At 30.9% G+C, this 26,885-nt stretch overlaps 3 protein-coding genes across 3 annotated transcripts in view; 2 read left to right on the plus strand and 1 right to left on the minus strand.

Annotated features, from left to right (window-relative positions):
- LOC107460464 (uncharacterized) overlaps positions 1–24,769 on the plus strand; it is a 46,564-nt gene extending 21,795 nt beyond the window's left edge. Inside the window, exon 3 of the transcript XR_008007048.1 lies at positions 24,507–24,769. The gene's annotated coding sequence lies outside the window, so the exon portion shown is untranslated. The remainder of the gene's footprint in view (positions 1–24,506) is intronic.
- LOC107462816 (GDSL esterase/lipase At2g23540) lies at positions 273–4,826 on the minus strand. The gene is made up of 5 exons (XM_016081849.3): positions 4,535–4,826; positions 3,799–3,929; positions 3,442–3,690; positions 1,582–1,797; positions 273–1,065 (listed from the first exon to the last, which is right to left on the minus strand). Exons 1-5 carry the CDS (start codon positions 4,791–4,793, stop codon positions 802–804), a joined length of 1,119 nt encoding a protein of 372 aa, XP_015937335.1. The 5' UTR covers positions 4,794–4,826; the 3' UTR covers positions 273–801.
- On the plus strand, positions 20,552–24,716 carry LOC107463693 (uncharacterized). Its single transcript, XM_016082889.3, has 2 exons — positions 20,552–21,209; positions 21,355–24,716. The coding sequence occupies exon 2, from the start codon at positions 21,540–21,542 to the stop codon at positions 24,339–24,341; it is 2,802 nt and encodes a 933-aa protein (XP_015938375.1). The 5' UTR covers positions 20,552–21,209; positions 21,355–21,539; the 3' UTR covers positions 24,342–24,716.
- Positions 24,770–26,885: the final 2,116 nt, after the last annotated feature.

The following is a 26,885-nucleotide window of genomic DNA, read 5'->3' on the forward strand; positions in this document are numbered from 1 at the left end:
TCTTATCTTTATATAGATTGGTCTAATGGACTTTTTAGTTTTAATATTAAAAATGATTGAATAAAAGATTAAAAAATATCTTAATATTATAAAAAATAGTAAAAACATTATTTCTCTCTGCTTAATTAAAGGAAGAATGACTATTTCTGCTTGAATCATGAGTTATAAGTTGAGTACAAATCAAAAACTACTTTATTTTCTTTGTGTACCCAGTGAAGGGCAAGGTCCAATTTCTTGGGACTACTTTATCATTTATCACCATGTCAATGTAATTAATACTCAAAACACAAATGTAATTGCTAATTAAACAAGTGACGACCGTGAAACTACATGTATTTTTTACAGTAATTAATAAAAAGAAGCCAATCCACAAAAGGTGCTTCTTCACGGCTACAGTTTCATAGACAACAAATACAACACAGAAAACTAAATTACCAAAAATATTTGCAAAAAGATAAAAACGTGAACGATGAAAACAAAAATAAAAAATAGAAATTCATATGATAATTATATATGATTATGTGTATTCAACAAAAATTGACCAAACCTTATCAGATGCTTGTATCATGTTATCTTCCATTTTATTACCAGGGCAAAAGTCAAACGGTTGGTCAATTTTGACAAAGGGACACAAATTTAACATAATTATCAAATGAGTTTCCATAATTTACGATTAATTTCGTTCGCATTTCAATCTTTTGTGAATGTTTTTGATAGTTTAGTGAAGAAAAATTAAATAGGTGTTTAATAATGGTATTGTATGTAAAATGCAGACAAATATTGGGTACAGAAAGTGAAAGATCAAAGATCTCGGAGCTGCCTGAGATTGATAGGAGAAATGTATCTGTTGTCTCCATCAAGAAGCTGCTTGGCGAGGATTAAGTTTGCAGCCTCGCTTGGATGGTAGGGATCCCAGAAGACATGCTTGTACCTATCGGTGCACATACTTGAAGTGGGTCCACATGGGATTATCCCTGCAAACTGGCCCCCGTTTCCGCAACATGCTCTGCTTGCTGTTGTGAATCCTGAAAAAATAAATTTAGACAGTAGCATTTTTATTAAAATTTGATTAGTATTTAATCAATAAAAGAATTTCACACTATTAGATGTAATTTTATATTATTAAAATACCAATAATAACTTATGATGCACGGACATTGACACGGACATGAGATAGGCCAACGCGCGAGTTTTAAATCTTACATGACACGAGGATACGCATATATATAAAATATGGAAAAGTATAGAGTCAATGGAATATTTGTACAATGTGTATAATAAATGTTTAAAGAGTATTAGAGATATAACTATTAGTGTTACCTTTTTCTATCAGCATAAGCTTCTGAGATGAGTGGTATCATGATATGGTATCAGAGTTTTAGATTCAAAAGGTGTTAAACTTTTGGGATGAGTGGTTTTATGATAAATGTAATGATATTTTGATATTTTATTGATATTAAAATATAAATTAACATTTTTAATTATTTTTAATGCCTTATATTAATTATATCAAGTATTTAAAATATTTTTTGTTTTAATAAATAATAATATATACTATATCTAAATTTATTTTAAAAATATATAGACATTTGCAAGGACAAAGGTGGCACCGGGGAGGTTATCGTTGAGCTCAGCGAGCAAATCCTTCAATCGGGCATTGTACTGAAGCGCAAGCTTGTTTGCCAAATCCACGCACTCATCTTCATTCAGCTGATTTATTGTTTTCTGGTATGGAATACACCCTATTGGACCAACGTTCCCAATCACAAACTTCCGAGCATCCAATTCGTAAAGTCTCTGCAGATCAAACACACAAGTTTGTGAAGATAATTAAAGTATTTGAGTTTCATGAACTTCATCGCGTTTTCTTTAATATTGTTTACTTTAACAGCTCCGGTTAAGCTACACAATGTTGTTTAATATTGTTTTCTTTAAAAGGAGTTCTAGAGCTACCAGATTTTGTGATTTATAACTATTAATTAGTCATTAATAGTATTTTTAATGGTGTGAGATTTTATCTAATGGTAGAAAATTATTTATTTTTTATTTGCTGGCTAAGTGCTGGTCAGATTTTAATAAAAATGCTAATCCTTAGAGTTTCTTTCTTTAATATTGTTTTCTTTATTGATAAGAGACCAAATCAGTGCAACTCATCAATTTCATGGATTAAAGTAGAGGCTTAACTGTCAATGAATTATAATTCAAATGGCATAGTCTTTTCATACTTGGTTGCGGATTTGAGTCTCTTATCTTTGGTAAAAAAAAAAATGAGGGCTTAACTCATGATAAGTCACATGTAAAATATTTTTTGAAAAATGTTAGATGTCATATGAATTTATTATTTTTGGCCATCAATAAATTATTAATATTTAAAAATATAGAATAAAATATTTTGTTAAATTATTAGATTAGACTAAAAAAATTAAGTTAATAACTAAAAATGACAAAAATTATAAATTCTTAATATTTCTCATATATTTTTTTTATAAAGTATATCTTTCTGATGGCAATGGTGAGGACTTGGAGAAATTTGGGGTTAGTAGGATAAAACCGAAAAAAATTGACTGAAAATTAATTGCAAAAAAAGTAATGTTAGGAATAAAATTAACTCTAATTAAATATTAATGAGTAATTTTGCAGAATTTCAAAAATGTTAAGGATAAAAGAAAGTAAAATTCACCTTATTTTTAATAAATACTTCTTTGAAGACTGAAGGTATAATATATTACTCAGAGTATCTAAACTGTTGATTAGAAACTAATTACATCTGGATGATATACATGGTTAAGATTAGTCAATTGCTAGCTACATTCATCATTCTTGTACATTTATACTTCACTTATATTTTACTACTTTTTTGATCATTTAGTAAATTTAATTTTTAATTTATGCTTCTCAATTTTCGTTTAGTATACCTTATTTATGTTTCACTTATATCTTCTAAACATGGTTATAAGAACTAGATCCAACTAGTTGATTCAATCAGTTTAACCAAAATTCAATCTCTAAATTGGTCTAATTTATGATAAAAATTGATTGTCAGTAATTCCTCTGTTAGTTTTTATAATTTTGTAAAATTTTTAATTAGATCTTTATACTTTTTTTTTAATTTGGTCTCTGTACTGATTTTTTTTCAATTAAGTCCCTCTTGACAGTAACTAGTTTAATTGTATAGGGACCTAATTAAAAAAAAAATAGTGCAAAGACTCAAATAAAAAAATATATATAAGGATCCAATAAAAAAAATTGGTGCAATGACTCAATTAGAAGGAAAAAATTATAAGTACCTACTTAAAAATTTTGAAGAACTATAAAGATCAACAAAATAATTATATAATTAAAAAACAGAATAAATAGTAAAAAAATCGATAATCTGGTCAAACCAATCCTTTTTTTTTTTGGGGGGGGTCTTGAACCAATCCTATTGATAAAGTTGCTTACAGTAAGTTGGGCCCTGAAATGAGTAATCATGTCATCTATGAAACCATCTGGGCTTTGAGAAATTCTGGCCCCAATAGAGAGAACTGGGAGAAGATAATTGTTGAGGAAATCGTTGGCTCCAATAGTAATGGAGAAAATTGATTTCTTCATTATGTACTCTTTGGCTTTTGATTCACCTAGCAATTTATCAATCTCCTTTCTTGTTATGCTGAAGTAATCTACTTGAATATCAAGCCCTATCCTATTCACCTGCAAAAAGTTATGCACATGGCATAAAACATACAACAATCATTTTTCTTTCTAAATATAATGAATAGAACTATTAAGAAATTATTTAAGGGAGTTTCCAATACTGACAAATATTCTTCCAGTTGCATTAAGAATTCCTCCTCCTCCTGAAGCATAATTCACTCCGTAAAGTATAGCTTTCCCAGTTGCATTTGGGGCCAAAAATGGGACAGCATAGTTTGGTTGTCCCAATTCCTCTCCTGAAAATAGTTTTTATTTCATTGTTTTATTTTTCTTTTCTTAAAAGCAAGGCATCATATTTTGGGGGAAAATAGCTTATATAATGATAACAAATGTGCTTAAAAAGAAGGGAAAATAATACATTTATCACTCTTTTATACACCGAGAGAAGGGTTATAAATCAAGTTATAAATTATAACTCAAATGACATAATTTTTCTATCCTCACTTAAAAGGTCGCGGATTCAAGTTTCTTATTTTTGGTAAAAAAAAAAAAGTTTATAAGATAAAAAAAAATAACTAATGTTGACTCAAATATGGGACAAATGCAAAAAAATTTAATTAGTTATTTAAAATTTCTCATATTTAAAACTAATTATTTAAATACTATTATTTTAAAAAACATTAAAAGTATGCCAAAGCTATTTTTATAATAACAAAATATCGTATGGATTTCTTTGTTTTAGGAGAGTTTTTGAGCATTATTCAAAGAAAAAATATTATGTGCATATTAAAATTTAGTCATCAAATCCGCTATTATATTATTTATATATAAATATGTGTATTGTTTAATTTAATTTCAATATATATTATTACCTACAATGCATGAGACAAATAATTATTACCTACAATGTCACCAATGGTTCTACCATTGGTATAGCGGCCAGTGGGGTTTCCTCCAGAGGCCTTGAAATCAATTCCATTAGGAGGAATATTTGCTTTAGAAAGAGTTGAAAGATAGTTGTTATTTCCAGCATCCACCAATGAGTCTCCAAATATAAAAGAAGCTCCTAACCCATCCTTCTTCTGAGCAGCAACATTATTCACAACTAAAATTAGAAGGGCCAGGATTTCAAAACGCTTATTGAAGGCCATGGCATTCATGCTCCAAGTAGACACTTAACCTAGTTGAAGCAGCTCATCATTATATGGAACAACTTTTTAACTCCATTAGAGAAACTTGTAACCTTGCCTCAATGAAGAAGTTTGATTTGGTTTGACCCCATCTTTAGCTCACTTATTTTTTCAAGTGGGTTGGCCATCAGAAATTCAGAATAATACGCGCTAGGTATTGGAGATTTTTTGCTTTTATAATAAGTTAATCCTGCAAATAAGTCACATGGTGTCTTATTTTATTAATGATGATGACTTAGGTGAAGAAAGTTCTAGGGGACTTAGGTGCCAGTTGGTGATCGTAATTAAAAGATGTTGAAAGCAGTTATTTCCCATCAAATTCCTAATGTTGGATACAATAAGTGTATGCTTCTTTAGCTTGAGTAAGTAGCAGTCCATCTGCATTCAACAACTCGGATAAACACAGGTTATATTTTTTTCTCTTATCTCCCCTCTCATTGGTGTAAACGTTCTTATTTAGCCTTTTATTTCGAATCCCGCTTGGGAGTTAATGAAATATTTGTATAATATGTATAATGGATTATTTATTTGACTTAATATTAGTTAAAAAAATTGAACATCCAGGATAAAATACTACTAATTTCTCAAACACAATACACTCATACTATCTAAAATAACCATCCGAATACTAGTAATAATAAATATCTGATATCCTACTGAATCGAACATCTCTAAATTATATTGTATACATTGTACAGATACTCCATTGATTCCATATACCTCCTCATTTCCATAAAACAGTCCTAAAAAGCACAAAAACAATGATTTTAAGTTTCTTTTGTTATTTTGTTTTTGAGAAAATAATGACATAATGTGAAAAATAACTGATAACATAATGTGAAATTACATATGTAAAATAACTGATCTTTTTAAACTATTATTCCTTTCTCTAATAATCTTAATTTCATTCTCAAACCCATCTCATTTCTAGTCCTTAGTCAATTCTATTTTTATATCCTTTCTAATCCTAACTCATAAACCCTTATCTTGCACAATTCACCAACCGTCCCACCACCGCTTTGCATGGCTTAGTGGTGTTATTTGTGGGGATACTCATAAAACGTCTTTTTGTAAAACGCTTACGTGTGACATTATTATTGAACGTATTAATAAATAAGTTATTTTTTAATTTCTTAACAAATTAGAATAAAATTAATTTTTTTATAACAATAATAATAAATCTATTTTTTTAGAAATTTAATTATATTTTTAAATTTTTAGGGATTTAAATGTCCGCAAACCAAAAAATTAGGGATATATTTGACTTTTTATCAAAAAATTTAAAGATATTCGATTTAGATTATGTAATTTGATCGGATCAAATCGGATTTAATAATTATAATACAAACAATTAAATTTATTATTAACTAATTTAAAAAAAGATATTTTTAGTGTCTTTATTAAAGTGGTCTCCGTTATTTAGTTTGTGCGTATTTTCCGTGGTAAAAAAGCAAATGCATCAAAACTTGATTTTTAACACATGAGGACTACCTAACATATATAAAATCTATAGAGATATTATCTTTTAATAAATACAGGGTTGTAAATTGTAATATATATTTCTCTCATCATTCCTAGCTACTCTCACATGTAGGAATGATTGTCTCTTAGATCAACTATCGATAGTTATTCTATACTTATAAACTTTAAAAATTTATAATTTTTTATAGACATAAAATTTGTAATAATTTTTTTTTTCTGATAATATTGTTAAGAAACAAGAAAATGACATATAGAAGAGAATTAGAAAAGAAAACAATCTTGGTGTTAGAAATGTGCTTATATATACACGAACTTTTCCTATTTGGCTTTTTTTTTTTTTGTTAAGATGTATATAAACGAGTATGAAGAAGAAGCTAAGGCAAATGAAACAAACATATGTTATAAAATCGATGTTCTTAATGCTATGCTTTCTGTCTCTAAATGAAACACTGTTAACTTTATTCCGGTTATATATATAGCATGATTTTGCCTTTATATATTAGATTTTGGTTATTACCAAACGATGATTTTGAGCTTTACAAAAAAGAGAACTCAAATATGCTATCCAACATCTTATAGTTAATTGCGCTATGAAATACATACCCACCACTCTGTTCGTCTCTCTTGGATTCCATTATCAATTATCACGCACAAAACCCTAGAATCTTAACATGTAAATAAAAAATAGCACTTGACGACATTACATATATATTTGTCTTTCTCTTTTTATTGGATTTGAGAAACAAAAATTCACTAATGGGTTAGCTAGCTATAGCATTTGTACCATTATCAAGAGTAAAGTGTTGCTCCTTTCCCTTATTAAAATGAGCGACATAAAAGTTACTCACCATACACGGATTAATAACAAGAATCATGTTAAGTACATACCAAAATCAGCCACCAGTATAAAATATAAATTAAAAAAAATTAAATCATATATATATTTATATATAAATATATTAATAATTAATTTTAGTAACTGATTTTAGTGTGTACATAATATTTTTGTAATAATAATATTTAGTTGTTAATCATTGAGTAATAATATATTTGCGTCATGCTGCTCTAGTGCTATTATCGTCGTAGCACTATTTCGTTATTTTATATCATTTATATCTCATGCAAATTTATTGATTAGAACAATAGATAAATTAATTAAGTTTATGTTGTAACATTAAACAAGCACCTTTTATTATTCAATTTTCACTATAAAATAAGAATGATATTTTCATACAATAATAATAATAATTAATCATAATTTGTAATATATAATATTAATGTTCAAAATGGTGAAAATTATAATCAATAATATTTCATTTAATAATATGAATGATTTATGAATAATATTTAAGATAAGCAATACTAAATAAAAATTAGAATAATGAAAACTATAAATATAAACTATTTTTGAATAATAAAATTTAAAAGGCTATTATAATAATATTTTATTTAAGATTTAAACAAATCTATGAATATAATAAATTTAGTTTTGCTTTAATATGTGACTATAAAAACAAGTGAAAATAGAATTAAAAAAAGACATTAAATGTATTTTAGGGGAGGGGGGACGAGTATGTGTCCGCATCAAATAATGTATTATATGTGTGTGTTGTGGAGGGATCGGACCAGACCAGTTTAATAAATTAGTTACTGAATTTCAAATTAATTAATTCATACTCAAAGACATTTATAAGTTCAGGCTGCTACACATATAAGTTTTTGGCTTATAAAATATACAAATTGACTCAAGTTTACTAAAAAAATACGCACACCACTCTTTTAGAATCGAACATCCAACGCACGCGCCTTAATCACCCTTTCACAACACGTTCACTCTTCCTCTTCTTTCTTAATCAAAACGCAAACCGTCAATATTCAAATGACATTTAAAACAAACTACGATTCTGTAGAAATGTTCAAACTCCTCGTGAAGAGTAGAAGAAATCAAGAAGAAAAGATACAAATCTCCATGAAAAATCACCAGAAAAAATGAAGAAACATTATTCAAGGTACTATTTTACTGTTCTTTTAGTTTTTTTTTTAGATTGTCTCTGCCATGTGCCTCATCGTTAACCAACAAAACATTAAAAGATTTCAAAAAGAAATATACTGTCTCCCCCATATTTTGGGTGTATTTCTTAAATCCTTTGGGTGTATTTCTGTAACCGTTTGAGTGTATTTCTGTAATCATTTGGGTGTATTTTTGTAATCGTTTAGGTGTATTTCTGAAATTCCATTATTTTCAAAACGATTTCAAAGCTTGATTTTCAGAAATCATGAAAATCGAAAAAAAAAACGAAGCAAGAATATAGAGAAAGAAAACGCAAGTAAATGACGAAGAAGAAACCAATGATAAACGCAGGTAAAATAACAAATGAAAAGGTAAAGAGAGAACGCACGAAGGAGATCCAACAAATTTGGTAAGAAACTCCGGAAAAAAAATGAAATATTTTAAAAAATAGAAGTTATACATTTGCGTATTAATTGATTTGAATTGATTTAAAAGTATGCTAAAGAGGCACGTAATATAAACAATACGTTTAGTAGATTTCATTCTCTTCAGACTTATAATGCTTGTAATCACAAAACATTTGTACGTAGCGATTAATCCTTATAAGTTATAAAAATTAAAATAAAATACTTTAAATAATAAAATTTGTACTTCGATATCTATGAAATGATTCTAATATAATTTTAGTTTGTTTACATAATTTAATAACTTATTAAAACTAGGACTATTTGTAATAACAAATAGGTTATACAATACATTATTATATAATTTAAGTTTTTTTTTTTAAGATGGATACTTTAATGATGATGTCTTTACATGAATACCATATTATAAAGTATTACATTATTCGATCAAATATATTAATTTATGTAACAGTTCACAATGTAATTTTTATAGAAAGATATATATCATCGTTGAATTATTCACTTTTTTTTTAATAACCATGGACTCTTAACCATCATGGTAGAATAGCTATACGGGTATGGGTAGTGCTAAAAAACTAATAATAAATAAACAAATTTCTGATAACATGTAAAAAAATTTATTTATCTATAATTTTTTTTAAATTATTCTTTTACCCATTTTTTATTCTCTTTTCTTTCACTATTATAGTTTCATCACCACCACGGTTATCGACCATCATCACCGGCTACAACCACCATCAACAACCATCGGCCGACCACCACCATTATTGAACTCCATTGCCAACAACCGCTAACTAGCTACCATCGCCACTTCCGACCGTTCTATATTTTAAATTCTAAACTTTAAATTCTAGTCTTAATAAATTCTAAATCTTAAGTTCTAAATATTAAATTATAAATTTTAAATCCTAAATTCTAAAATTTAAATCCTAAATTTTATATCATAATTAAATTAGTTTTACTTTGTTTAACTTTTAAATATGTTTTTATTTGTGTTTTGAATGTTTTAATTAATTTTAGTTTTTTATTTTTTTAAATATTCAATTTTGAGTGATGAATGTTGGCTATAACATTGGTTGAAGGAAGTTGGCTCCTTATGTTTTATCTACCTAAATTTCCATAAAGAAAAACTTGGTTATTTTCTAGTAAAATCAAAATTTCCTCAATAATTAATCCAATAAAAAATATGTAATATTAAATTTTCTGAAATAAGATATATATTATTATTACATTATTGTTACGTTGGTGAAGAAATGAAGCAATATTAACCTCGAATTAAAAACTAGATGTTGTTCAATCACCTTTAGTGGACATGCATAGCACGTGCATTACTAGAGGCAATAATTGATATCATTAGGTCAGTTTGGAATGGGAATGGGATCATAATAATCTCATTACTGGTCAACAAAATTTTTTTTAGTGCACTAAAATTGCCCTTGGTCAAAACCACGAGTAAAAGTGGACTAATTATCAAAGATCCTCCAAAGAGGTTGGTACATGCATTATCAACCTTTTGTTATAAACGAGAATCTTTTTTTCTTTTCATGAAATGGTTGGAACGATAGAAACAATCAAAGCAAAGAGAACCATGCATATTGTGAACTTGTAAAATACCATTTTACCCATAGCTTATTAGTGTGTGCATGTTTTTTTTTTTTTTTCCCTTAAAACTCACTTTCACAACCACTGTACTCTATCCGACAGCCAAACCCCACTTCTGAAATAAAATGGAAAAGAATGAGAAACCTTTGCATGTCTCCGAGGTTCAAATCGAAGAGAAAGATAGAAAAGGGCTTGGTTGAATGAAAATTGATGGCCATGGGGGCTCACTTATTATGAACTTAGTGAAATAGTGTGGTGTCCATGAACAAAAGGTATAATCATGTTCTAAGTTCTTAAGAATTTTCCTTTTTTAAATTTTTTTTCTTAGGAGAATTTTAGTTCACAAGTGAAAATAATGAGCAGTGGATATTATTTACCATAATATAAAGTAAATCTTATTTTTGTTGAGTTTGAAAAACTTGTATCGAATTTGATGATCAAACGTTATTAAATATTGATTAAAAAATTATTAAATTATTATTTACCTCCAATTGTTTGGTTGATAGGTTTGTTAGTGTGCAGATTTTGTATTGGGCCAAATTAAATCAAGCCCAATGTAATTAAAGAATGTTCAGCCTTTATCCAAAATTATTTCATACTATGTGGTTGAATCTTTAATAGGATAATAAAACAGATTGGGCCAAGAAAGTAATACAAAACTCATCCAAGCCTCGGCTGCAATGTAGCTGAATTTTTAATAGGATAATGAAAAAGATTGGGCCAAAAAAGCAATACAAAGCCCAAGTCAACATTATGATGGACCAACTCCGAATTGGAAGAAGAGAGAAAGAATTGATCCAAAGCTTGGTTCGGTTACCCACTTCTTTTGGTGAATGGAATTCAAAGTTCATTTCAATTGATTACTTTTCTTGGTAACCGAAACTCAAAATTAAATTGAGTTTATTGTGCATTGAAAGTTTTGTCTCTTCTCTCTTTGCTTTTCGGTCATATCAATCAACAGAGAAGAAGATAGAAGTTATCAGAAGAAAAAGTGAAGTCACAAAGAAGCCTATGAAAAAAGGCTATAAAAGATCATTACCTCAAAGATCTGAAGAAAAGTAAAGTAAGATTTTTGCCATTGAAAGCATGAATTGAAGAAGGGCTTCAAGAATTTTGAAACCAAAAATAGAAGCAATCCGCCTCTGTCAGAAAGAAGATCTCAGTTGCAAAAGTTCATTTTCATTTTTATTCATCAAAGAAAGAAGATAGCCGCTGAGCTAAACGTAAGAAGAAGCAAAAAATGGAAGGCAAGAAGCTGTCCTGGGTTAGAGGATCATCAAGGGTCCAAATCCTTTCTTGGAGACAAAGACAATATCAAGGGTTCTAATTGAAGGAGCTTGATGGGTTGAGAGAGGTACATGCATGTTGGTTTTTGGTTTTTCCTCTCTCTTCTTTTTGTTCGAATCGTTGCTGCTTTTGGTTGGAGAAGAAGTTGCTTGATTGAACCGGTTTCAACCTTAGAAGCTTTCCCTTCTATATTAAGGGTGAACGGCCAAGGGTTGAGATCAAGGAGAGAAAGAGTAAAGCACAGAGTTCTCATAGCTACCCGAAGCTAACAGTGTTCTTTTCCTTCAAAGATGTTCATTTTATTTTCTTTTTCTTAGTATTGTCTGTCTGAGTCTCATGGTGAGAAAGGTAAACATAGTGAAGTTTGTAAGAAAAAGCCAATAAGAAGGAAAATGCAGTGATCAATATTAGAGAAAAAACCATAGATATCACAGAGTTTCTTTGTACATCTTTCTGTTGTGTTTCATGATCTTGTGGGGATTTCCTTTCGAGTTGGGTTAGCATTTTGCGGTTGAAAGTTAAGTTTTAAGTCCTAGTCAAATTCAGATTGAGTTTAGAATATGGGTTTGTCTCTGATAGGATTGGGTAGATCCTAAGGAAAGAATTGGTAATTGTAATCTTATAAAAGATAGTGAAATTCTATCATTGTTGTGATGGAGACTGGATGTAGGCCACATTGCACCTAGTGGCTGAACCAGGATATATCTGGTATTCGTTCTTTTTCCCTACCCCTTTCTCTGTTTCTGTTTATTAGGAGACAAAAATAAAATATCTCTCAACTCGGTACGAGACAAAACGAAAGTGTCTCTCAACTCGACATGAGACAAAAAATAGAAATATCTTCTGAAATTCCTTAAAAAATCAGAATTTAATATTCAACAAAAAAAAGGCTAAGATTCAACCCCTTTATTTTAGCAACTGATTATCATCATTATACAATATACAAAAATAAATGATGTTACCTAAAAAATAATTGATATCATAATTATGAAAGTATAAATGATAGATATTATATTAATATTTCATTTTAATATTTACTAAGTTAGTATTAAGTGTATTAGAATTGACAAACAATTTAAAATTTTTGGAATACAAAAAAAATGAAAACTAATAATATTGTTGAAGTGGCAGCACTACAAAAAATTTGCTGGTAATTTATTTATCATCAAATTTAGCGGTAAAATAAATTTAACAGTATAATCTTGCCGATAATTATTTATTGGTAAATATTAACTTTTAATTGACAAAATTATAGAGTTTATTAACATCGAATTTATCTCCAAGTAAAACCGATAGTAAACTTGTTTTTTAAAATGTTTAAAAATTTAATATATAATTTTTATGTTTAAATTCAATTATTTTTAAACTAATAAAATTTAAACTTTTACAATTTTACATAATGATTTATCTATAATTTTTTGTTAAAAGTTCATAAACAAGTTCACACATCAAAATTTAAGACGAAAGAAGAAAAATAATAATTATTCGTGTAAGAAAAATGTAGTACTATAAATATATACTGTAAATCTAGAAAAAATGAACTTACATAAGGTTTGATAAGAAATAAGATATCTCATAATAGCTCAGTAAATTACATAGTTAAAGTTCTCTAGATAATAAAATGTTAAAAGAAAAAATTAATGATATAAATGGGACAAATTAAGATTATAAAAGAGTAAACATCCAATCCGATCCTTGTCCATTTTCATGAAGGACAAAGCGATCTCTGTCAAAAAAAAAGGAACTTTGAACCTCAATCTTTTTATTTTGGGATAATACGATCTTTTTGTTTAAAAAATTATTTAAATAATAAAAAAATTGATTTTGTAGGGGTTTTATTTATATTTTGTGCGGATTTTAAACCTCCACAAACTATTAATAAGTTTTTTTTTGAAAATTCATTCACCAATGGTGGTTAAGTAAAGAAAAACTCTCGATGAAATTGATGCCGTAAAAAAAAGTAATTGTAGTACAAATACCTTTTAAAAAAAAACATCGAATAAGAAATGAAAAAGAGAGCTTTAATGTTGATAATATTGGTATTGGTAATGATGACGGTAGAGGAGATAATGATGATGATAAAGTAATAAAAATAATAGAAGTAGGAACAATAATAATGAAGATGAAGAAGGTAATAGTAGTAGTGGTAATAATTAGTTATATTATTGAAAATAATTTTGTGAAAGTTTAAAACTCCCAGAAAAGACAAATAAAACTCCCACAAAATCTATTTTTATTATTATTTAAATAGTTTTTTAAACAGAGGGATCATATTGTCTCAAAATAAAAAGGTTGAGGGTCGAAGTATCCCTTTTTTTTGAACTTTATCCTTCGTGAAAATAGACAAGGACCAAATTGGATGTTTACTCGTTATAAAATAATCCATGTTTATCTGCGAATGGAACAAATTAATTATACAAAGTGAGTGCAAGTTATAGGTGAATGAGACAAATTTACAAAGAATTAATTAACATATTATGACACATGAAGATTTTAAGTAATCCACTAGCATGCATATGCATATCTCTCAAATGGTATATCTATTTAAACTTATACAATTTCAATAACTTACAAACTTAGTTGGAGATTTTGCAAACCATTAATCTGTGAACGAAGAATTACTAACACTGTAGACCTATCATCTACAAGCACACTTTTTGAAATAGCAAACTATACACCTTCAATTTCAAACTATAAATATGATCAACATACAAACTATAAACATAATTAACACATAAATTATAATTAAACAAATAAATCAAAGTTCATATATTCAAATGAATAAATTGCAATTCAATAAAATTAACAACAATTAACTCAGCAAAATTAATTCAGAAAATAATTAATTCAGATAATAATAAATTCAAAAAATTAACAACAATTAACAATAAGTCAATAATTAACTTAGAAAATTAACAAGCTTATATTAATTTAGAGAATTAACAACAATCAACACTAATAAACTCAGAAAATAATTAATTAGGACAATAATAAACTCAAAAAATTGACAATCATTCTAAACACCATCAACACAAAACAAACCCTAAAGTACACCCTACCTAACCTAACATTACTTAATGTCTAATTATACTAAATTAATATAATAAACCCTGATCGCACACTTCATTAAAAAATTTAATCAAGAATTAATAAAACACTTAATAAAATTCTAAGTAAACAAAATACCTGAAAAAATATAAAAACTATAGGAAAATCACCTCTCTAATGGTGGCTACAGTATGGTGGAAGCATGGTGGTGACAGGAGGCAATAGTGAAACCAACGATAGTGAAATTAGGGTTTAGTAATATAATAAACAACCAAAAGAAAAAATGGACAATGATATATCCTAATTTTGTGGTTTATCTTGTGCTTATTTTGGGGAATTTTATCACATTTTTTCACATTTATTAAGTGAAACAATATGTTTTTGTAATTCTCATTGAATTTGTGCTTAAGTGTAAAATCATGCTTTTTAGACCCTTAAATTGGTAATTTTTATTCGCCTTTGATTCCACTAGATGCCTTGGTGTGTTTGTTAGTGAATTCAGGTTGAAAAGGCTAGGAATGGATCAAAGGAGTGAAGAGAAAAGCATGCAAAGTGGAGAACTCATGGAAAAACAAGGATTTGGAGTGAATTCATGGACGCGCACGCGTGACAGACACACACGCGTGGATACGAGGTCGCATAGCGACGCGTACGCGTGAACCACGCGTACGCGTGGATGGAAAAAAATGCCAAGCGACGCGTACGCGTGACCCACGCATACGCGTCGATACTCGCACGTGACCTCATTAAAGTGAAAACGCTAGGGGCGATTTCTGAGCTGCTCAGGCCCAAATCCAAACCACTGCTGAGGCTATTTCATGCAGAATTCAAGTTTGGACAAAGGGGGTACTTAGTTGTAGGATTGACATCATGTAGGTTAGCTTCTAGAGAGAGAAGCTCCATCTTCTTTCTAGAATTAGGGTTCTTAGGTTATTGTGCATCCTAGATCTAGGTCCAACTTCTTAATTTCATCTTTTTTCCTTTACAATTTCTTGTTCTAATACTTCAATTCTTCTTGGTTCTCTTGTTAATTTTACTTTCATGCCTCTTTTATGTTCATGACTACTCATGTTAGATTTGGATCTCCTTTTAATATAATTTGAAGTTTGATGTTCTTTTATTGTTGATTTGAGTTGCTATTCCTAATTCCTTGCAATTGATAGTTGTTAGATTTTACTATTTCTTGTCATTTATTATGCTTTCCTTTTATACCTTCCAAATGTTTGACAAAATATTTGATTGAATGTTAGAGTAGAATTTGGAGCATTCTTGGCTTGGAAAGAGGAATTAGGTAATCTTGAGTCATGAAAACCCAACCTAAGTTGGTGATCTAGAATTGTTAGTTAATATTGTTTCCATTGACGCTAGTCTTTTGCTAATTCAATTAGTAAGTTGATTAGGACTTTTGGATTGAGATTAGCTAGTCTTATTAGACTTTCTCCGAGTGTGAGGATAATATGATACCTTCTTCCATCGTCGGGGATGACGTAATAAGATAAATTCTTGTTTATTATTGTGATATGATTAACTAGTCTTGTTTGACGTTCTCCCTATGTGAAGATAAGATGATACATTCTTCTATTTGTTGGAGTTGACTAAATAGGATGAATTAATCATTGTATGATAAGGATAGAAAGCCCACATTCTCAATCTTTGCCATGAATGTCTCTCTTTATTAATTGCTTACTTGATTTACTTTTCTTGTCATTTAATTTCTTGCCCCTTTATTTTCTTACCCCTTTACCAATCAAACTCCTTGTTCCTTCGTAGCCAATAATTGACCACTTCATTGCAATTCCTTGTGAGACGACCCGAGATTTAAATACTTCGGTAAATTTTTATTGGGGTTTGTACTTGTGACAATACCAAATTAAATTTGATGCGAGAGTTATTTATTGGTTTGGAGTTATGCTTAGACAACAATCTTACCTTTGGCGCAGTGACGATGATAAGGTGACAACCTCCAACGGCAAGGGACACCAATAGCGGCAACACAACAGAGGCTTTCTATGTAGACTCTAGCAACAATGACGACAATGTGCTAATCTACGATGACAATGTGACTTACCGGTGGTGATGACAGCTCCAGGTGGTGGCGGTGCAACCTTCTTCAATAGAGTAGAGGGAGAGATATAAGAAAGAGACGAGAGAGAGAGAGAGAGAAGAAGAGAAGAGAGATAGATAGTTTGTAGGAGTGAAGGGGAGAAATTTCGCATTTGAATTTTACCCAAATTTACCACTAAAAATCCGATGGTAAGATGTTCGTTGTTGTCTAAACGCCATATTTTACTAAATTTTATTATTGTCGAAATTTTTCAACGAAAAATCCGACGCTAATAAAATTAATTTTCGCACATCTATTTACTGTCAAATTTATTTACAGAATTTTAAATTTGATAGTAACTTATTTGAGGGACAAATTTTCACTTGTAATCGTCGATAACGCCTGTCGCTAAATCCAACGATATTCAACGCATATTTTGTAATACAAACAAAAACACTTCAAGTTAAAGGGTTTTTTGTAATAATTAGTGGAAGCAAAGATTTTGAAAATTAATATAAATCTTATTTGTTTTGAAAATTAACTAATTTAAATATTTTGTTTATTAAAGAAAAAAGTCTATTATATATACATGTCCTTCTTTATTTCTTTTATAACTATTTTATAGTTTATCCCTATAGTGAAATCTAAGGTAAATTTAGCTGGCTTTAAACATTTTGTACATCCAAAAAACATTAACGTGGATTTGCCGTTACCGTGTTTAATACACTAATGTTAATGTATATTACAAAAAAAGTGGGTGGACATGGAAAAATCATAAGTTATGACTTATCTGGTTTGTTACATTGATAACAATAACAATTAATTAATCAATAAACTTTGTGGTTAACATCAAAGAAACGTCACAACTCATAAACCAAACAAACCGATTACTGATTGATTGTGAACTGGGCATAGGCAGGCATATCTCACTTTCAAAATTTGTAGTTTTATTGTTCCCAGTTATCACCATCCCCTTGCTAATGTTGACCCAAATATCAGTTACGAATGCAATGCACTCAGATTGTTCCTTCAATTAGAAAAGAATCATATAATATTACTATAGAGCTACAAGCCTACAATACAATCAACTTGAATATATTTTATTTTGCTCGTTTGTCTCATCCAATCAAAAGAAATCGAAATTATTGATTTCTCTCTGTAAACAAAATCCTCAAGCACAAAGATACTGACACAATCAGACAAGGAAAATGGCTATAATTGTGTAAGTCTTACAAAAGTTTATTAATGTTGTTTCTTTCAAAGGGTTAATCTTCAAAATAATGTTTTAGAAATCATGCATAAATTTATTTACTTTTGAAAGACATTAACATTCATCGAGTTGGTCGTTCCATTAATTTATTGTTAATATATTACTATTATTACTGAATACTGATGTACATTGTGCAAGGTAAAAATTATCAAATAATATCGCTTTTTAACATGAATAATGTTAAAAAATAATAATATAAAATTATTTTATTTAATTTAATATCTATAATTATATGTTTATTATATTTAAAATTATTTATTTATTTCAACAATAATTAAGAAATAAAAACAAAGCACTAAAAAGACCAAAGAAAAAAGTTATCCGTTCCTAAACTATAACTCTCAAACATTTTTGTTTAATATAGGTTTAATTACTCTGTTAGTCCTATAATTTTGTAAAATTTTTAATTAGATTTCTATATTTTTTTTTAATTGGGTCCCTGCACCAAATTTTTTTTAATTAGGTCCCTTTTAGCATTAATTGGCTTAATTTTATAGGGATTTAATTAAAAAAATTGGTGTAGGAACTTAAATAAAAAGAAAAAAAAAGTGTAGGGACTAAGTTAAAAAATAATTTGGTGTAAGAATTCAATTAAAAGAAGAAAAATACAGATACCTAATTAAAAATTTTGCAAAACTATAGAGATTAACAGAATAATTAAACCTTTAATAGATTATGTAATGTTTAACAGTGACACATAAAAAAAATTAATGGAACTACTAAATTAAGTCATATTTATATTATGTACGATTTTGTTAGATAGACAATTACTTTTATAAATAATGTGAACAATGGATTCTAGAATTGATTCAATAAAGTAAAAAAACACTTCATTTGCAAATTATCTCTTAAACCTTAACATTAGGATAACCATCTACATACTTAGTGAATTGAACATCCAACCATTGTTAATTGTGCATGAGTAAATCAAATAAAAAAAATAACTATCTAATTAAAAATAATGAAAATAATCATCTGCATATCTATTGAATTGAACATCCAACATATTTATTATTTACATTATTTAATATTCTAATTGTCTACCTATACTTTTCCTATTATTTAAAAGAGGGATGGCCAATGAACAAGTTATTTTTGTTTCCAAATTCAACAAAGTATTTTTTCTTTTTTTTTATGTGTATTCTCATTTTTCTTCAATTGATTTTTTATTGTGTCACTAAGCTATTGGACGAACTTAATTACAAAATTAACTTTGTCGGTAGGTTAAGAATAAATTTATTGTGGATTTGAGCTATATTTTAAGAGTCTGTCGCTGGCCATTATATTACTACTTATACAAGACATGATTCTAATATTTATTTAAGTAGACAAGTAAGCTGATTACTTAACAAACCTACATTAATTACCAAAATTCTAATTAGTCAAGATCTAACTTGGCTAAATATCCTAAGTATAGAGATAATTCATAGGTCTTCTTTTCATTCCTTTAAAAATTAATATTCCAACAAATTATACTTAGGTTAGCAAGAATACTCCATAAACAAATAAAAAAATTACTATTTAAATATATTATGCATATTATTTTATTTAAATTTTAGTAAAAAATAATTATCAAAATAATTATTTTGACAAATTAAAAAAATGCTTTGCCTTATAATAATTAATTATTTTTATAATAATATAATTAATATTTTATAAAAAAACGCACACAGAGAATATATATATAAAATAGTTGACTTTAATTGTGTATATAATATGAGTTGTAAATTAATAGCAGCTGAAATATTTAAAAGAATTTAACTAAAAGTACTTTTAAGATTTAGTTGAAAAAATTATTTAAGACAAAATAAAATTCAAAATTTTAATATATTTACTAAAATAAAAATTTAAATATTTTTATTCATAATAATTCTAAAATTTTTATAAGGGCAATTTACATAAATAAATGGTTTGTCCATTAAATTTAGGCAATTACAATGTTTTAAATATGAAGACGCAAATACATTGCTTCATATATTTATAGAAATTGTTACTGCCAATAACGGTTTACCAAAATAAATAATTCACTATAACCAGCAGCAAATTACATGTGAATGGAGAAATACAAAAAATACTAGACAATTTATTTAAAACAATGTAATTTGCGTCTATAAATACATAAAACAATTTATTTGTGTCTTCATATTTAAAACAATATAATTACATAAATTTAACAAACAATTTATTTATGTAAATTGTTATTTTTTTAACGCATAATTACCTAAATCCTATTTTAAATAGTAGAAATTTACTCCATTGGACTTTGGGATTGGAGAGGGTTTGGACTTTCAGCTTTGTGGTTTTTGCCCCCATTGAACAGATAACACATAACAGCTTTTACAAGGTAGCTGATTGTTTGACTTTTTGCCATGACTTCAGCCCGTGAGCCCCACCACCCAACATAGACAAAGGGAACCTCAATTCTTAAATTACTACTATTATTATTATTATTATTATTATTGTTATTATTATTATTATTATTAATTAATTAATTAACTAATCATTAATAACGGAGGCAAAATCAGAAATTGATTTTAATATCACTGACCATTTGGCGTTTGCGAGAGTCAATGTCCCCTTCTCCCTTGTTGTTAAGCAACGGTTGAAACATAGTGGAGGCAGTGTTTTCGATCAAAGAGAGAGAGAGAGAGAGAGAGCACAGAACGGGGGTTATGCTTTAATTGAAATTTCTATTCTTTTTTTCCTTCTTACTTTTGTCATCTTTTTTCTTTTTTATTATTTATTTTCTTTGCTGTTTCGTTCGCCTTTTGGATTTCAATTTCAATTTAGAGAAGAAAATCCAACTGTGGAAGATACGAACCTACTTATCAATTATCATACCGCTATGTTTTGTATTTACTTCTCTTTAGTAAAAGAGCATTTCATGTTTTTAGGCGCTTTGCTTTAATTATGCTGCGCTGAAATTACTGAGAGAGAGAGAGAGAGAGAGAGAGAGAGTTCCTTGTGGAGTGCCTCTCCCTCCTAATTGAAGCTCCATAGTTACTGTTACTTGTCCTAGGATTCTTCTCCAAACCCATTTCTCATTATTTTTTGGTTGGGAAGAGTTCCTTCTCTTGTATATGTGAGAGTTGCTCTGCAAAGGTTTGGGATCTGGATTTCTAGGGTTTGAGGGTTATGAGCTTTTGACTTTTTCTCTCTCCATCTTCGGCATCACACTTTCCTTTTGTAAGAAGTTGGGTATTGAAACCTATTCCAGGTAAAATGAACTGTTTTTTCTTTATTACTTTCCTTTTTCCCCCTTTTTTTTTTCATTTTTTTCTTCTTGGTGATTGGTGTTCACTTTTCACTGGAAATGGTGAGCTGAGTTGTTTGTTCATTCTCTCAAAAATCACACCTTTCAGGATTTCGATCGTTGGGGAAATGCAGGGTTGTGGTCTTCGTGGAATTAGGGAGTTTTAGCTTAATTTGTTACAGGTCGATGGGCTGAACTTTACTTCTTGTCTGTGTTGTGTTCGTTCAAGTGACTCAATTCAAGCTTCCTGGTTCTCTCATCTGAAATTGATTTTTGAGAGCAGTGGAAGGTATCATGCATCTCTCACTATGGAAGCCCATTTCCCACTGTGCTTCTCTGCTCTTGGACAAGAAGAGCAGGAGGAAAGATGATGATTCCGTGGTCGAGATAAGGAGGAACCCATCGATGCTTCAGAAGCTGCAAGAGAACAAGCTTAGGGAAGCTCTTGAAGAAGCTTCTGAAGATGGATCACTCTTCAAATCTCAAGACATAGAGCCAGAGACTGTTGCCAACCAGGATGAAAGTCTTGGGAGATCCCGTTCCCTCGCCAGGCTGCACGCCCAGAGGGAGTTCCTTCGCGCCACTGCCCTTGCCACTGATCGCACTTATGAATCCGAGGAGGCAATTCCCACCTTACAAGAAGCATTTTCGAAGTTCCTCACTATGTACCCCAAGTACTCATCGTCAGAGAAAGTTGATCAGTTGAGGTCTGATGAGTATTCACATTTGGCACCTAAGGTGTGCCTTGATTACTGTGGCTTTGGTCTCTTCTCTTTTGTTCAGACTATTCACTACTGGGACTCTTCTACATTTAGCTTGTCTGAGATAACTGCAAATTTGAGTAACCATGCACTTTATGGTGGTGCTGACAAAGGAACAGTTGAACATGATATAAAGGTTAGAATCATGGATTATCTGAATATTCCTGAGAATGAATATGGCCTTGTTTTTACTGTTAGTAGAGGGTCAGCTTTTAAATTGCTGGCTGAATCATACCCTTTCCATACAAACAAGAAATTGTTGACCATGTTCGACCATGAGAGCCAGTCAGTTGCTTGGATGGCTCAGTGTGCCAGGGAGAAAGGTGCCAAAGTATGTAGTGCATGGTTTAAGTGGCCAACCCTCAAACTATGCTCTACCGATTTGAGAAAACAGATTTCTAGCAAAAAGAAGAGGAAGAAGGATTCAGCTACCGGTCTGTTTGTGTTCCCAGTTCAGTCCAGAGTAACTGGTTCTAAGTATTCGTACCAATGGATGGCCTTGGCACAGCAGAATAACTGGCATGTCTTGCTTGATGCTGGATCATTGGGGCCAAAGGACATGGATTCACTTGGGTTGTCCCTATTCCGGCCAGATTTTATAGTTACATCATTTTACAGGGTGTTTGGGTATGATCCAACAGGTTTTGGATGTCTTCTGATCAAGAAATCAGTTATGGCAAGCCTGCAGAATCAGTCTGGGAGTACTGGCTCTGGAATGGTTAAGATTACTCCCGAATTTCCAATATATTTGGGTGATTCAGTTGATGGATTGGATGGATTGGCTGGTATTGAGGATGAGGAAGTCATTGCTGCTGGTGATAAGACTTCTGAAACTCGTCAGGGCTCTCAATTACCTGCCTTTTCTGGTGCATTTACGTCTGCTCAGGTCAGAGATGTATTTGAGACTGAAATGGATCAAGACAGCTCGGAAAGAGATGGAACTAGCACTATATTTGAAGAGACTGAAAGCATATCTGTTGGGGAGGTGATGAAGAGTCCTGTCTTCAGTGAGGATGAGTCATCGGAAAATTCATTTTGGATTGATTTGGGTCAGAGTCCAGTTGGGTCTGATGGTGTTGGTCATTTAAATAAACCGAGGATGTCTTCTCCCTTACCATCCATGTGGTTTAATGGGAGGAAGGCCCAGAAGCAACATTCTCCAAAACCAACATCCAAGAAATATGGAAGTCCTATGTATGATGACAGAGAGGTAAATCTAGGTCTTCATGATGATCGCCATGTATTGTCATTTGATGCTGCTGTCCTAATGTCACAAGAGCTAGACCGGGTCAAAGAAGTTCCGGAAGAAGAGCAGGATGAATCTAGTCACTATTCTAGAAATGGTAATTCATCAGACCATTTAGAAGCCAATGGAATATTGGAAGAACCTGGAACCAGTGAAGCAGCTCAAAATGGATCTGTTGCTTTGAAAGGATCCTGGCTCAATCAGCATCAAAGCTTCGAGAACAGCTCTACGTCTGAAATATGTGCTGATGTTAAAGAAAGTGCCATAAGAAGGGAAACTGAAGGTGAATTCAGGTTATTGGGTAGGAGAGAAGGGAATCGGTATGGTGGTGGCAGGTTTTTTGGTTTGGAAGAGAATGAACACACCAGCAGGGGAAGAAGAGTGTCATTTAGCATGGAGGATAATCGTAAAGAGTACCTAAACCAGACCCTAGAGCCAGGGGACATATCTGCAGCTAGCTTGGATGATGAAGAGGCTGTCACAAGTGATGGAGAGTATGGTGATGAGGAGGGTTGGGGCAGGAGGGAACCAGAGATAGTATGCCGGCATATAGATCATGTTAATATGCTTGGTCTCAACAAAACTACATCCAGGCTTCGGTTTTTGATAAATTGGCTTGTGACCTCCTTATTGCAGCTAAAGTTACCTGTTTCTGATGGGGATGAAAAAGTGAATCTTGTCCACATCTATGGCCCTAAAATAAAATATGAGAGGGGTGCAGCTGTCGCTTTCAATGTCAGAGACAGAAGCAAGGGGCTGATCAATCCAGAGATTGTCCAAAAGCTTGCTGAAAATGAAGGGATTTCTCTTGGTATTGGTTTTCTCAGTCACATAAGGATCCTTGATGGCTCAAGACAGCAGCGGGTATCCCTGAATCTTGAAGATACAACTCTTTGCAGGCCGATGGAGAATGCTCGGCGTGATGGAAAAGGCAGCTTTGTAAGGCTTGAAGTTGTGACAGCTTCACTGGGCTTTTTAACCAACTTTGAAGATGTGTATAAATTGTGGGCTTTTGTGGCTAAGTTTCTTAACCCAGCATTTATCAGGGAAGGTGGTCTTCCAACTGTTGAAGAAGGGTATGAGACATAAGTTAGCAGTGACTTTATCAGATTCAGGAAACTGAAATTGAACCTGAAACATCTTTTATTTGAAGATCCCAACCGGGAGCAGCAGCTGGAAAAATGAATGTGATCATTTGTATGCTCTGTCAAAATGGACAGATGTTCATCTCTGCGTCAAAGTCAGTGCAAGCAGGTGGATTTCTTGATTTATGTTTCTTGTTGCTTAGATTTTTCATTTTTCTGTCCCCTTTTTTTAGCTTCTTGTAGAGTTGGCCTTATCAGATTTGTTACATATTGGGGAGCCATGGTGTTGTTTGAAGCAATATTTTATGGGTAGAATCTCTATTGTTTAAAAACTGTTCTTCTGTTGCATACTCAACTTTTGTAAAAAGGGTAGTGTTCATTTTATGCTATAGTTACAGATCATCAATTTTGGTGCTTTCTTTGTTGGTCTTATATTTCATTTTTTGTGCTAATCTATTGCATACTCAACTTTGTAAAAAAGGTAGTGTACATTTTATGCTATTGTTACAGATCATCCATTTTGGTGCTTTCTTTGTTGGGCCTATATTTGTGCTAAGTAGAAGAATTGAAACCTTGAATTTGGCTGGTAGATTATATTATAGAATTAGATCCGGAATGAGCTTATTGTGGCTGCTGATTGTTGGTAGACATTGTCTAACTGTTTGGTATTGTTGGAAACTATTCTTTAATCCATCAGTATAATGGTGGAAAATGCTAGTTTGTTGTGGGTAGGAAATGCTAGTGTAATGGTAGGAAATTAAGTCTAGTCTCATATTTTGGATCCTTCAAATATTCTAACATAAGGCATAGCTTTTTATGGAACAACAAAAAGTCAATAGTTAAGTAATCTATAATGCCTAATTGCATGTCTCTCTTATGTCTTTCTCAATCAGATAATTAATTAATATATTATTGGCCATTTATAACTGTCGGATAATTGGTGCTTCAAATGATTGGATATTTAGTATTATTGGCGATGTATAACTTTTGGATCATTGGTTCAAATGATTTCCTTTCTGAGTAACAGTTAGTTTATTTATTTTATTATTTTCTTAAAATTATTGGCACTCTGTAAGTTTGTATTTAATTTAATTGGGCACCTTAACGCTCAACCAATGTGAGTAACCGAAGCTTCAAGAATGCATCTTTTGGCTTTTTCTGTAATTGATGCACCTTTTAATCTTTTGCTCTTGGTCATAGTAATTTCATTTTTCTCAAGAAAAAACACTCTAACTACGTTTCTTGTTCCCGCATGATGTGTTTTTTTCTGCTTTTTATGTAGTTTATGTATCATTGTCAAAATAGTTTATATATTTTGTGGAGCTTTTTTTTTTATTTCTTATGAGTGAAAGTTATCATCATGGTTGGGCCTCACCTACTAAGTATTGTTTCATAAAGGCCAATTGTCAACACCAAAAAAGAGAAATACACAGACAGATAAAGGACTATTGTCAAAGATTACATTATGCATTTATGCTGTTTTTCCAACCAGCAATTGACAAATCATTGAGCCTACTCTTCAATTGGAATGAACAAATTGTTGGGTTTGGCATCAACTGCATTTGGCATCGAAGCCAACTCATGAGACGTGACGTGACATGTGTGAAAAAAAATAAAAGGAAGGAACGTGGAGAAAAAGAAAGGCCTTTGGCATCATCACTCGAGTGTTCCACTGTCCAATAATGGTCGTGTTATCAAAATTTCGACATTTGTCGTTACAGTAAATTCAATTTTCACTCGGTAGATGATATATGCGAGACATTAGAAGGTTTGATTATTTGAAAATAATTCGTATTTAACTATAGTTTCCGCTCTATGATTATCATGATATTGGGCATGGTGATGTGTGTTAAGTTAGAAATAATTTTTTATTTATTGTGATGCACATATATTTGGTTAGGTTAATTAAAGTTGGCTCCAATTTGTGTTATAACTAATTGTACAATTAAGAGTTTTAGGATTAGTAATTGGTTTCAATATTGATTTGGTTATGTTCATATCCTGCCCCAACAGTAAAGGCCCAGATCCAAATAAAAGGCCTAAATCCCACGGATTGGGTCTCACCCAATACCAACCTTCATCCTATGAAGTCGGTTCTCACCACGACTTGCTCTAAAGAAGTCGGGTACGAGGGTTAGCTGGCAGATAAACACTCATTCAAATGAGTAACTGCCCCTAGAATCTCTCTAACCACTTCCAAGAGTCATATCCTAACCTCCCTAAGATAATGGGACGGTTAACACCCTAAAAAGGTGGCACTACTCCAACGGTGGTTATTGGTTCACCACTATAAATACACTGACACCCCTCAGGTATCACTAAGTCCAATACTCTCTAGACCTGCTTGCACTCTTGCTAACTTAGGCATCGGAGTGTCTTTGCAGGTACCACCCCCATCTCCTCGCACGAACAAGTCGGACAGAGACCCCCGAGTTGCAGACCCATTCGGAATCCTCCTCCTTCACACATTTGGGCCAATCAACGCCGTTTAGCCCATCAATCTCCAGTTACCCACTGTAACATTGGCGCCGTTGCCGGGGACCCGAGA

This window comes from Arachis duranensis, chromosome 1 (assembly GCF_000817695.3).
Source record: "Arachis duranensis cultivar V14167 chromosome 1, aradu.V14167.gnm2.J7QH, whole genome shotgun sequence".
NCBI lineage: Eukaryota > Viridiplantae > Streptophyta > Magnoliopsida > Fabales > Fabaceae > Arachis > Arachis duranensis.

What these genes read in the sequence shown, in the direction of transcription:
- LOC107463693 (XM_016082889.3), top strand. Translation starts at nt 21,540, where the DNA reads ATGCATCTCTCACTATGGAAGCCCATTTCCCACTGTGCTTCTCTGCTC.
- LOC107462816 (XM_016081849.3), bottom strand. Translation starts at nt 4,793, where the DNA reads ATGAATGCCATGGCCTTCAATAAGCGTTTTGAAATCCTGGCCCTTCTA. An exon ending in ATTTCAGGGCCCAACTTACT is followed by an intron (nt 1,798 to 3,441) that starts GTAAGCAACTTT and finishes TTTGATCTGCAG; the next exon opens with AGACTTTACGAATTGGATGC. An exon ending in TTGTCCTTGCAAATGTCTAT is followed by an intron (nt 1,066 to 1,581) that starts ATATTTTTAAAA and finishes AATACTAATCAA; the next exon opens with ATTTTAATAAAAATGCTACT.